Genomic DNA, 15,851 nt, shown 5'->3' on the forward strand with positions numbered 1-15,851 from the left:
GTTTGGGGCTGGCTGGCTTGGAGTGTCATTTAGGAACCTCACTCTCCTTGCAAACCATGTACTGTATGGTTATTCCTTCAGAACACCTATACCTCTAGGGGAAGAGTTGTTGCTCTTCCCCTAGAGTTGCTATATGACATAGGCCTGTGCGCTTGCTGTGTGGGCCATAGGCACAAACTCCTTTTCCTAAAAGAAAAAGTTGACTGTGTGGAGGAGTCCAAATGAGTGTCCTTTTGGGTCACTTTCAGTGCCTTTATGGAGCTCCTTCACAATTCCTGTTGAGTGAAAACATTCTCTTGCAGGTTTCCCTCAGACCCTGTCCTGCTGCCTCAGCAACACCTCTTTGGTGCCCATGACCTTTGACCTTCGTGTCCCAGGAGATGGCACTGGGGAGCCAAGTGTCATGAGTGAGCATCAAGCCTCTGACATCTCAAGGCCAATGTGGAGGAAGGCACGCAATGGAGGGGCAAAGCCCAAAGAATTTACCATCACTCCCAACCGAGGCACCATCCGCTCACAAGGACTCATGCAAATCCAGGTACAGTGCCACTTATGCTGCTGTTTGTCCTCAGTCAGGAGCAGGTGGATCCTGAAGTACAGCAAATTGATTATACAACTTGTGCTGAGGATAGATTGTATTATAAAGGCTCACTAAAGCTATGAGGCAATTATTGAGTTGCAGAATCACTCACTTGAAAGTCAATTTAAGTTACAGTAATGTTCATACTGTTCACATCTTGGAGAAACTGGTCAGTGACCTCAAATGAAAAGAGAGAATTCCCCTCCTATATCCAAAGGGCTGCTTCCTTTGTAGCATCTTCAGGACATGGCCTTTTCTGTCTTTTCCTCCTGCAAAAATAATGCATGTTCAAACTCTGCCTCATGCTGTTTGAGGCCACATAATGATGCTCCTTGCAGAATGTCTCTCCTGCCATCTTTTCCCCCAGAAACTCCTTTTTCTCTCCCATCACTGTATTAAGGTTGCATCACCCCTCATGGCTTGGGGGCAAAAATTGGGGTTACTTGGGACCTCCAACCATTTTAAGGAGCACAAAAATCTTTCCTATAAAGCTGCCACTGTCTTGCTTTTCTTACAATTGAAGTAACCAGGTCGCCAGTATTTAAGATGTGTCTGTCCAACACTCCTTTCAAAAGAACTCCCTTTAATCCTTTAATCGGGGGAGGTGCAAGACCCTTAACAGCATGGGACCCAGTAGTGATGTGAGTAGGGTTGAGTATGAATTTACCCCTGGCACAGAATTAAAATTATGAAGTATTTATTTTATTAAGGAAATCAGAGTTTACAGACATTTAGATGGAAATATGAACAAAGATAAGAACAAAGAATGACAGTGTAAACATCTTGCTTCCTGACCAATGATGGTTAGGACAGAGGGCAGAAAAAATAGTTCATGTTGCCTCTGTGAGTACAGAGGGGGGGTGGATAGGAGAAGGAGAATAATAATAAGTCCGTTGATTGAGTGCACTCTAGGTCTCAATGGTAGAAGTTGTGTCTCTCTTACTGATTTTCACATTTCCATATCTATTACCTATACTGTACAGCACTGAGAACTCACAGCCCCCTTTTAATAGAAGAATATAGTTGGGAGAAGATGGGATCAACCTGAGTCAATCAATCAGAGATGACAGTTCACAGAGGATAGCCATCATATAATGGGGTCATCAGAGGACACAGTTCTCTCACCCATTCACACTCCATGCAGATAGTGGGCTAGGAAGCTATACATTTATCTTTCCAAGTAGTGCATCAGCTAAGAGCACACATCTCACAGGGTGACTAATCCCCATTCATTCAAGGAAAGTATGTCCCCTCACATGGAGGTTAGGGTTGTTAAAAAAACGAAACTGTTAGGTATCAAAGATGACATTAAGGTGACCAAACTTTTAAAGATACAGCTTATTTCTGCTGTGCTCCTGTCTCCCCAAATCAGGGGTTACCAGTGTGGCACCCGTAGATGCACATGCAGCTGCTGAGACTTTCCCTGGTGCCCACAGGATACACTCCCTCCACTGAAATTAAACTTGAAAGAAGCATTTCATTGTAGTCAATAAAATAGGTTGTCTTGTGTGCTTGTTTGTGGGTGGTGGTGATGGTACCCATGCCTGTTTCTTTGTTTTGCAAATGAGGGGGGAGATTTCCATGGGCATGCTGGGGGACTTGGAGGATGGTCAAACCTCTGGAGGACAGAACAGAAAATTGGGCATGACCACTTAATTTTATTTATTACCAGCCTTTCAGAGCCCTCTTCCCCTAACCAAAATTCGCCCAAATACATTTTATATGCTCACCAGTATGATCAATAGGTAATGCTGACTTTCTTCTATTCACTGCTGGCTTCATTGTTTCTCCCACTTTGATGATCGTTCACCTTTGGCTACTGAAGGCATCAAATAAACAATGCCAGTGAGACATCTTACATGGGTTGTGCTGGGTGAGAACTGGCCCACAGTGCTTTGAAGATTGTTAGGGCATGTCGCCATCAGAAACATTTTGTCGCAATCCTTACCCCTTTTTTGTTTTATTTTATATCTCTCTGTGCCCCAACATCCCAGGGCTACTCTGCTTATATATTTTTACACGCCTGCCTTTGGGGGACTGGGATTTGGGCTGGTCAATCACAAGGTTATGAACCTTGTTCCTGTAACCTGAATTCTTTCTTCCTTTTCCCATGGCAGGTGACCTTATGTTCCAACACTGTGAAGACGTATGAAACAGCACTAGTAGTGGATGTGACGGGGAGTGGAGAAGATGTACTGGCTCTCCCAATCACAGCGAGGTATTGCTACTTTGATTGCTGTCTTTGCTGGAATCCTGTGTTGTGCTGAACCCATCCTTTGTGCCAATTCTGAATGAGATGGGCATTGCAACAGCATAATTGCCATTGTTTGAGAATCCGGTGCAGCAAGATACAACATAAGGAGTTTGTGACTGCTTCAGTAAAAGCAACCTGAAAAATGCAAGACCTGTCACCTCTATCTTGCTTTATTTCTTTGCTTTCTCTTCCCTCTGTGCACTTTAAGTCCTGGTTTCAAAAAGCACTTTCACACTGCCTCTGGTAAGTCAGCCCTGAATGTACAGAAATGGACAGTGCTAAAAATTCCAACAGGCTCTTGAGAAAAACAACCTGGCTTTCTTTCAGCAGAAAAGTGAAAGGCAAAAAGATGCCTGCTAGAGCAGTTCCTCTGAGGCCAATAGCTTGGACAAGTCATCAGTACTGCATAATGTCACCAGGACCCCACATCTGAGTCTCCTGTCCCCTTCCAAGCATTTAAAACAAAATTGTTCATAAATTAGGATAAGCTACCAACCAAATGCATTTTCCGACTGCAGCAAAGTAAAGTGTGGACATATAGGCTGTTAGACCTTTAAAATACAGTATGCCCTTTTGAGTTCCAAAATATTTGCCTCTTCCCCCAGCATAGAAAAAGACCATACTTTTGGTGAGTTAAAAATGGTTTACATACAAACTCTCCAAAGGCCAGGTTCATATGCTTTTCTGTACAGCATTCAGAAAAAGTTGCACAGGCAATAAAACCTGACTTAGTTACAGTGGTGAAAGTTCCTAAATTATTGGTATAGGAACAGAACAATGGCCTGTTGGAGCCATGTGGTCTGAGCTTGGAGCAACCAGCTCAGATCTCTTTACATGCTGAGCTTCTCAGATAGACTAGAAGGCAAACAAAGTCTTAATTACCTAGTCCCTCCCAAAGTAAGGGGAGTGGATATAGCTAAGCATGGCAGGACAGCTTTAAAGGTAAAGGTAAAGGTACCCCTGACCGTTAGGTCCAGTCGTGGATGACTCTGGGGTTGCGCACCCATCTCGCCCTATAGGCTGAGGGAGTCTGTGTTTGTCTGCAGACAGCTTCTGGGTCATGTGGCCAGCATGACTAAGCCGCTTCTGGTGAACGGAAACGGAAACACTGTTTACCTTCCCGCCGGAGCGGTACCTATTCATCTACTTGCACTTTGACGTGCTTTTGAACTGCTAGGTTGGCAGGAGCAGGGACTGAGCAACGGGAGCTCACCCCGTTGCAGGGATCCAAACCACCGACCTTCTGATTGGCAAGCCCTAGGCTCTGTGGTTTAGAACACAGCGCCACCCGCGTCCTGGCAGGACAGCTTACTCTATGGTATTAAACCTTCATGCATTAATTAGATATATGTATGTTGGTAATAGGGATGCGAGTAGCACTGTGGCCTAGGGCTTGTCAATCAGAAGGTCGGCAGTTCGAATCCCCATTACGGGGTGAGCTCCCGTTGCTTGGTCCCTGCTCCTGCCAACCTAGCAGTTTGAAAGCACGTCAAAGTGCAAGTAGATAAAAAGGTACCGCTTCGGCAGGAAGGTAAACGGCGTTTCCGTGCGCTGCTCTGGTTCACCAGAAGTGGCTTAGTCATGCTGGCCACATGACCTGGAAGCTCCCTCAGCCAATAAAGCGAGATGAACACCGCAACCCCAGAGTCAGTCACGACTGGACCTAATGGTCAGAGGTCCCTTTACCTTTATGTTGGTAATATGAGGCTGGTTATCCCACATTTTCCAGGCCATATCTGACAATTTGTGCAGCAGGACTCTTGACACTCAAAAAGCCAGGAAAGCCAGGCTGCTTACAAATTGTGCAGGGCAAGATCCCTCTCCATCCCTCTTATTGCCAAGTGAGGGTCTGTGTCTATCGTCTTCACTTCGGATCTACTTTGAGATGGTGTGCTAGGAACTTGGCCTTTCTGAATTCTAGTGGCCACATGGCTGATGATGAGCCTCTTCTTTATAATGATAGATGTATTATTATTCTCTGTCTCCTCATTATCAGATCTAAACAAGCTTTTCTCTCTGTTTATTTGCTCATGTAACTGACTAGATGCAGCACGCCTCCACTGCATGTGGCTAATCCCATCCTGAATTTTGGCCGCTGTTTCTTGAAGTTCCCATACCAGCAGATGGTGAAACTAGTTAATGAAAGTGATCTTCCAGGGTGCTATGGTGTTCTTCCCCAGGTTAGTTTAGTTGTTTCTATTGTATTTTAAAGGCCCTGAGGAATGAAGGAGAGGGTCACCCCCACCACTGGCTTCAGACTCATCAGGGAGCCAGACTGTGTCCCCATGCTAGTATTATTTAGAGTTTTGGAACTTATGACAATTTTTCCAGCAAGGTGGATGTTTGCAGTGTAGCTACAGATAAAGCTGGGAGCAGAGAGGAAATGTTTAAGTCCAGTTATCACAGTTCCCGGATGACTTTATCTGATTTTAGAATATGGGAATCTTCTTTGTTGGAGTTCTTAAGCTACTCAAAATCATGAAGAGCCCTGACGGGACACCAATGAAAACCAAGTTGATAACTAAAATGAGTGTTTTGTCATCAAGATCTTTAAAAAACAAAAAAGAGATGAAATAAACAGATGAAATAAATAGGTTTCTTCACTGAGAAGACTTGGACAGCTTAGCAAGTGAAAAGTATGAAGCAGCTCTCTCTGAAGGTTTGGTGTGGTGTTTTTATCTCCATCCAGGAATATGAGAAGTCCCTCACTGTCTTGCATTCCAGTCCTCTGCCTTGTGGTATCATTCAGCCTCATTCCACTGTCGAGATCCCCTTGGCCTTGGAAGTCCAGGAGAAAGGGCAGCAGGAGGCAGTAGCCTTCATTGCTGTCTTTGGGAATGAAGTCTTCCCACTGGTGAGTGAACTAAATGAGGGACCTGTGTGAGAAGGAGGTCTTCTCCCCTGCCCACCCCCACCCCTTTGCACTCTTAAAATGCTCAGGGAAATGGGTTGTATGTATATGGTAACAAGTCCATTTCTTTGTAATGTATGCATGCTCAGAACTAGTATGTCTCTGGGATATTTGCATATTACAGAGATGAGAATTTCTGGCCGCAATCCACTTGTATTCTTACGCTATTTTTGAACATGAAATTGAGAAGCAACAGTTGCCCCAGGTGATTTTGCACTGTTAAAAGCCGCAGTTCATCAAGGCCAGCCAAGCCATTTATTTATGCTCTTCCTAGCCAGAAATCTAAACAATATATTTGAGATAGATGCCAAATTCTCTAGGACAGGCATGTCCAACAGGTAGATCATGATGTACCGGTAGATCACTGGTAGATCATTGGCTCCCCCCAAAGAAGCTGAACAACTGTGGCTCCCCTAAAAAAAAGCTCAAAATTTTACCTCCTCCCTGAAAAAACTCAACAACTTTGACCCGAACCCCCCCCCCCAATGGGTCTTCCTCCTTGCTAAAAAAAGCTCAACGACTTTGACCTGTGAGTAGATTGCAGTCTCTTGGGAGTTGGCCACCCCTGCTCTAGGACATGCACACCTTACCAGATTCAGAAAGGAAGGCCTTTGAGGGGTAGTCATGTGCCTACAGCCCTTGGCAGCAAATGTCCATCCCCATCAGGAATGAGGAAGAGACTGAAAGTCTGACTCTTAAAAGAAGTGACTGCAAACCCCCCCCCCTGCTTTCTCCTATTCTAAATGGAAACATGAATGAGAAAGTATCTTTCCTGCAGACCTGAAATGTGAGTTAAGCCCAAAAGAGATGTTAGTGCTGGAGGAGCATTATTATACAATGGAAACACATAATAAGCAGAGACAGATTCATGACAAAGTAGGGTATACAGTTCTTGCTCCCATTATGGAGTCTTTTCAGTTTACAATTTGTTTCATTTTTATGAGTGCCTTTTAAATAGAGATTATTGAACTGCAGTATCCTTCTGTATCACATCTGGCTGGTGCATGTAAAATCTTCCACCTACTTTTCATAATCTGCCTTCTTTGTTGCATGTTCTGTGCATGCTCTGGGCTTTGTCGCCTAACTGCTAGTAATAATAATAATAATAATTTTTTATTTATACCCTGCCCTCCCCAGTCAAAACCGGGCTCAGGGCGGCTAACACCAATAAAATTACAATAAGACATAAAAAAGAAAACAATTAATTAAAATACAGATTAAAATACAATATTAAAATTTAGAATTTAAAATGCAGCCTCATTTTAAGTAGTCCATAAATCCAAACCATGAGGGAGGAAAACACAGGGGTCAGACCGAATCCAACCCAAAGGCCAGGCGGAACAGCTCTGACTTGCAGGCCCTGTGGAAAGATGACAAATCCCGCAGGGCCCTGGTCTCCTGTGAAAGAGTGTTCCACCAAGTTGGGGCCAATACTGAAAAGGCCCTGGCCCTAGTTGAGGCCAATCTAGCCACCTTATGGCTCAGGATCTCCAGAATATTGTTGTTTGTGGACCTTAAGGTCCTCTGCGGGTCATACCAGGAGAGGCGGTCCCGTAATAATTGTTGTTGTTGTTGTTGTTGTTGTTGTTGTTGTTGTTGTTGTTATTTATACTCCGCCCATCTGGCCCCAGCCACTCTGGGTGGCTTCAAACAAAATACAGTACTAAAAATACATTAAAACACCAGCAGATCACACTTTGGGGCAGGCTGCTTGGCACTGGGATAGGTCAAGATTAAAGGATAAACCAGTCCCAAGTAGGCCTTGCCTCTGGCAGAATTGGCCTTATATTGTCACTGTGGACCAGTTAACAAGAACATTGAGACTGATAGCAAACTTCCTTCTTATCCTGTGCAAATACATTTTGGAGTCTGCAAAATCAATCCTTTTATTCATGTCAGGTGGGCTTTTCATGTGCAAAATGACTGTCTGCCTATATTATATTGGTGAACATGTGAAGGGCAAGAGCAGTCAGACTCCCAAGTAGAGTCTAGCAGCAGTATTTATTTTGAACTGAGACCTCAGGGTTGAAAATGCAGGGCCCAGGTCTGTACTCAGCTTAGGTGGGGACCTCCAACTGAGCCAAATCTTGTCAGGCTGAAGAAGTTTGAATAGAGGCAGACAATGAGATGCCTTCCAGATGTTGTTGGGAGTCCATCATCCCCAGCCAGCATGACTCATGGCCAGGGGTGATGGGGGATTGAGCCCAACCACTTCTGAAGGACATCACATTGGCTACCCAAGGCCTTAGTAATCTCCCTTTCAACAGCCAGAGTCTGATGCTGACTTTTCATCTTTGTTTCCTGTTTCCTGTTATCCTCTGTGACAGACGATCCAACTTGTGTCCTTTGGAGAAGGCCCTGTCGTTTATGTGCATCCTGCTAAGCTAGACTTCGGTTCTATCCAGGTTTTAAAGGATGTTTCTCGGGTGCTCTATCTGTCCAATCAATCTGTTATTCCTGCACCATTTGAGGCACAGATGGTAAGCAGTGTGTGGCATGGTTTCTAATGAAAACTGTGAACGGGAAGGAATTGTATCTATAATAGCCTGTGGTCTGGTTGTATGTGAAGGCATCTCATTAAACTATCTTGGGCTGAAAGCTCATTGGATGTGGTTGCACTCATGTGTTTCTGGGTGGCCTCCAAATGCATGAGACCTTCACTGACATAACTTGATGCTCCCATTGTCTCCCAACCGTACCTTTCCCCCTTTCTTCCTTATAGTAGTGATGGTCACTGAGCTGTGCTGGTGTGATTTGCATCCCTTGGTAAGCAGGGGCAAGGCATTCTCTACAAGCCTTTCTGCTGAGAATCTGCAAGTGGCCCAGGGGATAGGGATGTTGGATGTAAAGCTGGGAAGCCTGGATAGGTCCCTTCTCACTTTCTTTCAGGAAAAAAAATGAGTTAAGGTAAGTGGCGAAGAAGGAAGGAACCAACTACAGAGTGTTTTGCACAGAGAATTTTGCACCTGACAAATACATACTGTACTAATATGAACTATGAGCTGGAAGTTCTTGGTGCAAATCTTAGCCTCAGCCATGACCTTACAAGGTGCCCTTAAGCAAGACAATGTCGTCAGTCTCCTATCTGTAATTTGGGGATAATAATTACAGTTGCCTTAACCAGGTGGTTGTAAGGATTACAGAGGCCATGTGTGTGAAGTACAATTTTATCACTCTTCCAAAAAATGTTTCTTTAGCCAAGGATGTTATTGAGAAGGCTGAAATAAAAACCAAACTCTTCCCTAATCCTCTGCCCTTCTTTCTAAGATCTGTCACTGAGACTGTTAGCCATCTGGGGAGGGAATCATTTGAATCCTGTCGAATTTCACAAGCATAAGAATTGGTGGCAGGGGAGGGTGTTGTTTGGAGTGAGAGAGGCATCTCCAGCTGTGCTCTTAACAGCTGTGTGGCAGCCTCTGTGCCTCCTCTGCCAAATGCACTGCTGAGCAATTTCAGAAGTGATCATTCCCTCTCTATTAATTACTGTCAACAATTCACAAGAAGAGCAGTTGTACAGCCAGTGAAGCGGTCACAGAAGACTAGCCCACTTTTGGAATGGTTTTATATTTTCACAAAGATGGTGGACTTGATAGCCAGGTGTTTTATTATCTGTTACTACCAGTGTGAACTGTACAGGTCTAGAACTGTGTATATGAACTGGTCTGGAAATGTAAACTGTATCTGGCAGAGTTGGGATGGTTCTGCAGTTATTTGAAGAATATGGTAACAGACTTATTTGACCTAACTACAGAGAGCAGGTTGGGATGCTGCTTCAAAACCCAGTGAAGCCATGAACCCAAGAGTAAGAACGGTTTAGTGCATCAGTGGGCAGAGGCAGGCTGCCCTTCCCAGGTAGGAAGCAACTGGAACAAAGTGGCAACACGAGAATGGGACTTTTCTGTAGTAGCTCTCTGTTTGTGGAATGCTCTTCCCTTGGAGGCTCACCTGGCAACTTCATTACAGTGGTACCTCTCAAGATGAATGCTCTGCAAGACGAATTTTTCACAAGACGTATGTGTCTTGCGATCTGATGGTGACTCGCAAGACGAATTCGTTTTGCGAAAAATTCGTCTTGCGAATCGTGGTTTCCCATAGGAATGCATTGAAATTTAATTAATGCGTTCCTATGGGCAAAAAAAGAAATTTCAATACATTCCTATGGGAAACCGTGATTCGCAAAACGAATTGACTCACGAAACGAATTAAATTCGTCTTGCAAGGCTTCACTGTACATACTTTAAGGCACCAGGTGAAAATGTTTCTCTTTAACCAGGCCTTCGGCTGATTAACATTCAATGTCCTTTTAAATGTGTTTGTGGGAGGGGGGATTATTGGTTTTTGTTTTTTATTATGTATTTTGTGTTCCTATTTTGTATTTTTATGTTGTGAACTGCCCTGTGATCTTTGGATGAAGGGTGGCATGCAAATTTAATGAATAATAATAATAATAATAATAATTAAACATGGCACAGAATTTGGAAGGAGTCTGCTTCCAGGCCTTCCAAGGAAGAGGTTTGAGATTCCACACACCGTTGTTTTGTTCTGCCCATGGCAACTTTCTGCTCACAATGAAACGGGTCCACCACAGATTTTGTGAATAGGAGGGAACCTAGTGAGCACTGTAGAGATTTGTAGCTTCTTCATGTGGATCAGGGCCTGACTGAGTGCCAGGGCCTCACTGGTGCCTCCAGGTCCTCTGTAAGCAGTTCCCCACCTGAGCTGCCTCAAGGTTGGGGGAGTCACTCCATGCTTCAGTCCTCCTGAATGGCATGTGGGGCTTTTGCAGCAATGAGCATGTGGGGCTCTCTGTGGCGCTGTGTCTGCAGATGGAAACTGCAGCTAGTGCAAAATGTTCCTGCCCAGCTGGTGGGAGCAAGATGTAGAGAATGTGTCCACTACTGTAGTTCAGCTACATGGTTTCTGAACTAAAAGTTCTAGCATTTGCGTTTCAAGCCCTGTAAATGGCTTGGCTCTGCTGTGCTTGCTGAAACACTTTCCTGCATATTTCTTCCCCATCCCTTGAGGTCTGCTCACAAGGACAGAAAAGGCCCATTTTGCATTTTGCACCCATTTTGCCTGGGTGAGGAAAGAGCAAGGCCACCTTCATTGTGATGTCCATCTCTGATAATTCCTGGGCTCTGGTGGGCTACCTCTTGGTGTCAGGTGATGGTTTCCCTTTACAGTATTGGAATGCCTTCCTTCCATGCTGTTGATGGGCAGATACAAAGATTTTGCATCTAGAATTTTGCTGCTGTTTATGAGATGTAGGGTGATTTTTATAGTTGACTTTTATTTTATTGATTGTGATTTATGTTTTTCAGGAAAGTGACCAATAACTAGAAACACTGATAAAAAATCTGAACAATCTGTTTGCTGTGTGATTTTTCTGTTTCCTGTTGTAACATTTTTCTACCTTCCTGCCTGTCCTACAGAATGGGAGGCTTTGCTCTGATGGTCTGAGGTTCTGAGAATCAATAGAATAAATTCTACTTGGTGCAATAACAATTCAGCTCTCCTAACAGCCTCCTGGTTTTTGAAAAGCACCCCAGGTCTCTAAGATGTGTGCCAAGTTTGTGCTGTTGTGATCCTCATTTTTTTAAAAAACAATAAACTTCTCATTTTTATTTTCTTAACATCCATAACTTAATGAAGGACTCTGACAGAACTTAACCATTTGTAAATACCTTCGAAGTATAGCTAAAGTCTTACTTTCTAATGTCCAAAAATACTAACTGTAGCATATGCAACTACAGAAATGCAAATATATATGTTGTTGTGGTCCCCATTTAATTAATTTAATAGACAGCTTAATATTTGTTTGGTTTCACAGTCTATGTGTTGCTCTACAGAACACAAATTCTGCTAAGTGAGCTCACTAGTTTGCAGCCATGGGCACATGCTTTTTGGTGGCTTCTGATCTGGGTTTACATATGTGGAATTTCTTGAGAAATGTTTCCTGCTGCTTTAAGTACTACTGTATCTCTGAGTGGCTCTTTCTTTCTTTTTTCTTTCTTTCTTTCTTTCTTTCTTTCTTTCTTTCTTTCTTTCTTTCTTTCTTTCTTTCTTTCTTTCTAAAAATAAGTTTATGCCTTGCAATGTGAGACATAGATGCTAAGACTGGCTTTTGGATTGCGTTTCAGGCCCGAAGTAATTCCCTGTGGAGAATTGAGCCTAATAAAGGAATTGTCCCTCCAGAGAATGAGATATCGATCATGCTAATAGCTAACCTGGATGACACTGTGCTGTTCCAGGACAAAGTTAACTTGAGCATAGAGAACAGCAATTCTTACGTCATCCCAATCCAGGCCACTGGCATTGGTACCACCATTGTCACAGACAAACCTTTTGCTCCAGCCATTGATCTGGGACCCTGCTTCAGGTAGGGTGGCTTTGTGGCTTGTGGGAAATAGTATTCTGTTTTTTGGATGAAAGGATATGAGTTGTTTAATTCTCATAGGGCAGTACAAGCAAATGGAAACCTTGAGCTCTTGTCATGATGCCTTGGCAACCTACAAGTAAAGGCAATGTATACTTCAGTACCATAGAGCAAATTCCATTTTGTGAAAGCAAAAAAATCTCATTCTTGGGTAGTCCTGTGCCCACTTACACTGCATGCATTGAAAATGACTGACTGTGGAAAGTGCACAGGTGGTAACAATTCTAAAATGTATGCACAACTCTTCACATAACAGACAATGCTTCCCTCTGTAGATACACCTGAAATAATGACCAATCTCACATTTTGTAGCTACCATTGAGGTAAACATGGCATGATGACCAGGTTGATCTAGAAGCACTTACAATCTTAGGAGTTGGCATGATCTGCTCCCTTGGGCTTTGCACTCAGCCCTATATTATGTCACTGCAGTGCACTGTGTGTTGGGATGCTTTTGGAGACTATTTGGAAACTGCAAGTAGTTCCAAATATTACTGCTACGCTTTCAACTTGAACCAGGTGGTGAAAAAATATTCACCAGTACTTAACAACTCTTGGACCCATTTCCATGCACAATTCAAAATACTGATGCTTACCTTTGAAGTCCTTCATGGAGCACGGCCTATGTGGAGCACTGCCTCCTGCAACATGAACCTCACTATACCCTGAGATAAAGACAGGAAAGGCTTTATCCCTGGTGGTACCACTGTAGGGTGCTCTTCTCAAGGAGGTGTGTATGGAAACCTTGCTGCCTTTTCATCCCTAAGGACATCTCTGTCTTATTATTATGCTGCTTTATCTGCTCTCTCTCGTTTCTATGGGGGTAGCTTTCTGAATTATTTTATGAGGCAAATAGGAGTGATTTGGGTGAGGTTTTCACATAAGCAGGATTGAGCTGGGTTAGGGACCTCCTGTGGTCACAAGTTGCTCAATGGACATGGATGTCCTTAGAGTGATGGCTTCATTTTATAAATAGCAAAATCAAGCTAATTAGGGAAATGCCCTCCATTGAAGTGGGAAGCAGTGGTGGAGGGATGGGGGATTTTTTTCATTTTGACAGACGGGTCTGTCTTCTAATCCCAGCCCTGGGCGTACCTGGCGTGGGGCGTGGGGGCAGCTGCCCCCCTAGAAGCAGGGCTGGCGCAGCTGTGGGCGAGAGCAGCGCTGCCAGCGGGGCTGGTGGGCAGTGGCGGAGGCAGAGCACACCCTGGGGGAGCACGAGTTCGGCGTTCCCGCCCAACGCGCCGCGCCCTCCCTCCAGCTCCCCATCGTGCACTCCGGCAAGGCCATGCGCGGCGGGGAACCAGAGAGTGCGACGGGAAGCTGGAGGGCGTGGTGCGGCAGGCGGGAATGCCGTTCTCGCGCTTCGCTGGGCTGTGCTCCGCCTCCGCCTCTGCCCACCAGCCCCACCGGCAGCGCTGCTCTCACCCACGGCTGCGCGCTCCGCCGGGGTCCTGGCCATAGTGCACCGGGGGCAGCCAGGCGGGCCAGAGCGAGCGCCCTGGCTGCATGCTGTCAGCGGAGCCCCGGCGCCTCCAACTGCAAAAAGCTTCGCGGCGCCTAGGTGAGACCGGAGTCAGTTTCACCTGGGCTCCATAGCCCCACCCACGTTCCCACTTTGTGGCCCCTCCCCTCTCGCCCCTTGACCCGCCCCTTGCCCCTCCTAGTTTTGATCCTGGGTACGCCCCTGATCCCAGCCTCTTATTTTCTGATGCCTGGGATTAAACACTGATTTGTGATAGGGATGTTGAAGTAAATATTTTAAGGTGTTATTTTTCTCATGCATCTATACTGTTGTTTCCACAATCACCCCCTTCCCCCATGGTAGTCAATGGAGAGAAAATTCTCTCCCAGAGAGATGAGGTTGTATTCCCAAAAATTCCTGCTGGAAATCATAAACCTATCTCCACCAGTGATCCTTGGGGTAACAGTCCTTCCTTGGGAGGTGACATTTCACATACCCTGTCTTTCCTGGGACCCTCACCCTTTGCCCCACTATGATTGCTATCATAGCCACTCAAAAAATGGTAAAGTCTTGTCTGACAAGACACCTATTATTCTGACATTTGGAAGACTTCTTTCCCTTAGCTGCAAATGGTTTCCAGTTCTGGCAGAAAACAATAGTTTTTCTTTTAAAAACAAAAACTTTCTGGATGTATCAGTATACAACCTGTAATAGGTGTAATCTACTCTGGAGGGACCCCTACGCCAACAAATTTAATTTCACTTCAATGAAAAGAAAAATAATTTTGAGACGTTTTTAGATTCCCCTTTATAGAGAAACTTTCTTTTCAATAGATCTTACTAGTTTGGTTCTTGGGAAAACATAGAACAACTCTCAAACAAACTGGGATACTTTCCAAAGCTACAGGTGCAAGTCACATTTTGGGAGCAGTGCACACCTCTAGTTTTTAATCTTGTTTCATGTGGTGTTTTAAATGGTTTGCTTCAACTTGTCGGCTGCCCTGGAAATATTGATATTGAAGGGTTGCATTCTTAATCCCTTAAATAAATAATTTCACAAAATATAGTAAAGTCCATTCTTATTTGTTGTCCTGAGATTTAGCCTCTCTCTGCCCCTCCTTTCCTAGCTTGGATTCCTGCTGCTATCGCTTCAGGATCACTAACCGCGGGCGCCGCACTCATCAGCTCTACTGGATGACAGAAGGCTTCCCCCCATTCCGCCAGCGCAACACCCTCCCTCCCATCAATGGTAACACAAAAAAGTCCTCTGAACTTCCGCTCTTTAAGCTTCAGCCACTGAGAATGGAGCTGACCCCAGGAAAAAGCATGGACATGATGCTGGAAGGCTTTTCTGACATTCCCAAGGTAGATAGACTTTCACCTCTTTGTTGGGGGCATTTTGGGCTCTCAGTTACTTATTTATAGAAATGAACCAACTTCTTTCAAGGATTGCTGCCATGTCACAAGTTGCCATAGTAGCATCAGCTGCATTTCACCTACTTGTTGCCAAGGGTTACTGTATCAATCTCAAAACATCATATATGAGTTTTTATAACTGATGTAAGAAGAGTTCTAGTTACAGGTAGGTAGCCGTGTTGGTCTGAGTCGAAGCAAAATAAAAAAATTCCTTCAGTAGCACCTTAAAGACCAACTAAGTTTATATTTTGGTATGAGCTTTCGTGTGCATGCACACTTCTTCAGATACACTAGAAACAGAAGTGTCAGACCCTATATATATACAGAGGGTGGTGGGGGTGGGTGGGAATGGGAGATGGGCTGATGGGAGTGGTAAACCTGTAGATGGGTGTTAATGGCTGCTGATGGCTGCAATTAGTCCTGGGCTGAGGTGCTAAAGAAAGCTTGATCATGCATAATGAGATAAGAATCCGATATCTCTATTCATCCCAGGTGCTTCCATGGTTTTAAGCTTGGTAATGATTTCCAATTCAGCAACTTCCCTTTCCAGTCTGTTCCTGAAATTTCTCTGTAATAAAACAGCTGCTTTGAGATCTTGTATAGAATGTCCTGGGAGATTGAAGTGTTCTCCTACTGGTTTTTCAGTCTTATGGTTCCTGATGTCAGATTTATGTCCATTTATCCTTTGGCGTAGGGTTTGGCCTGTTTGTCCAATATAGAGAGCTGAAGGGCACCGTTGGCATTTGATGGCATACACAATGTTAGAAGATGAGCAATTAAATAGTCCTGA

General features: G+C 44.4%; 1 protein-coding gene across 7 annotated transcripts in view; it reads left to right on the forward strand.

Moving 5' to 3' along the window:
• HYDIN (HYDIN axonemal central pair apparatus protein) overlaps positions 1 to 15,851 on the forward strand; it is a 174,777-nt gene that overhangs the window by 40,133 nt on the left and 118,793 nt on the right. For all 7 annotated transcript variants that reach the window (XR_009557771.1, XM_060275916.1, XM_060275918.1 and 4 more), the window contains 7 exons: positions 303 to 538; positions 2,698 to 2,798; positions 4,879 to 5,014; positions 5,524 to 5,688; positions 8,073 to 8,225; positions 11,886 to 12,124; positions 14,773 to 15,010. Coding sequence is in view for 6 of the 7 variants with exons in the window: in XM_060275916.1 (XP_060131899.1) it covers positions 303 to 538; positions 2,698 to 2,798; positions 4,879 to 5,014; positions 5,524 to 5,688; positions 8,073 to 8,225; positions 11,886 to 12,124; positions 14,773 to 15,010 (1,268 nt within the window). In the remaining variant the exon portion in view is untranslated. The remainder of the gene's footprint in view (positions 1 to 302; positions 539 to 2,697; positions 2,799 to 4,878; positions 5,015 to 5,523; positions 5,689 to 8,072; positions 8,226 to 11,885; positions 12,125 to 14,772; positions 15,011 to 15,851) is intronic.

The sequence above is a fragment of the Zootoca vivipara genome, chromosome 6, assembly GCF_963506605.1.
Source record: "Zootoca vivipara chromosome 6, rZooViv1.1, whole genome shotgun sequence".
NCBI classification, from domain to species: Eukaryota; Metazoa; Chordata; class Lepidosauria; order Squamata; family Lacertidae; genus Zootoca; species Zootoca vivipara.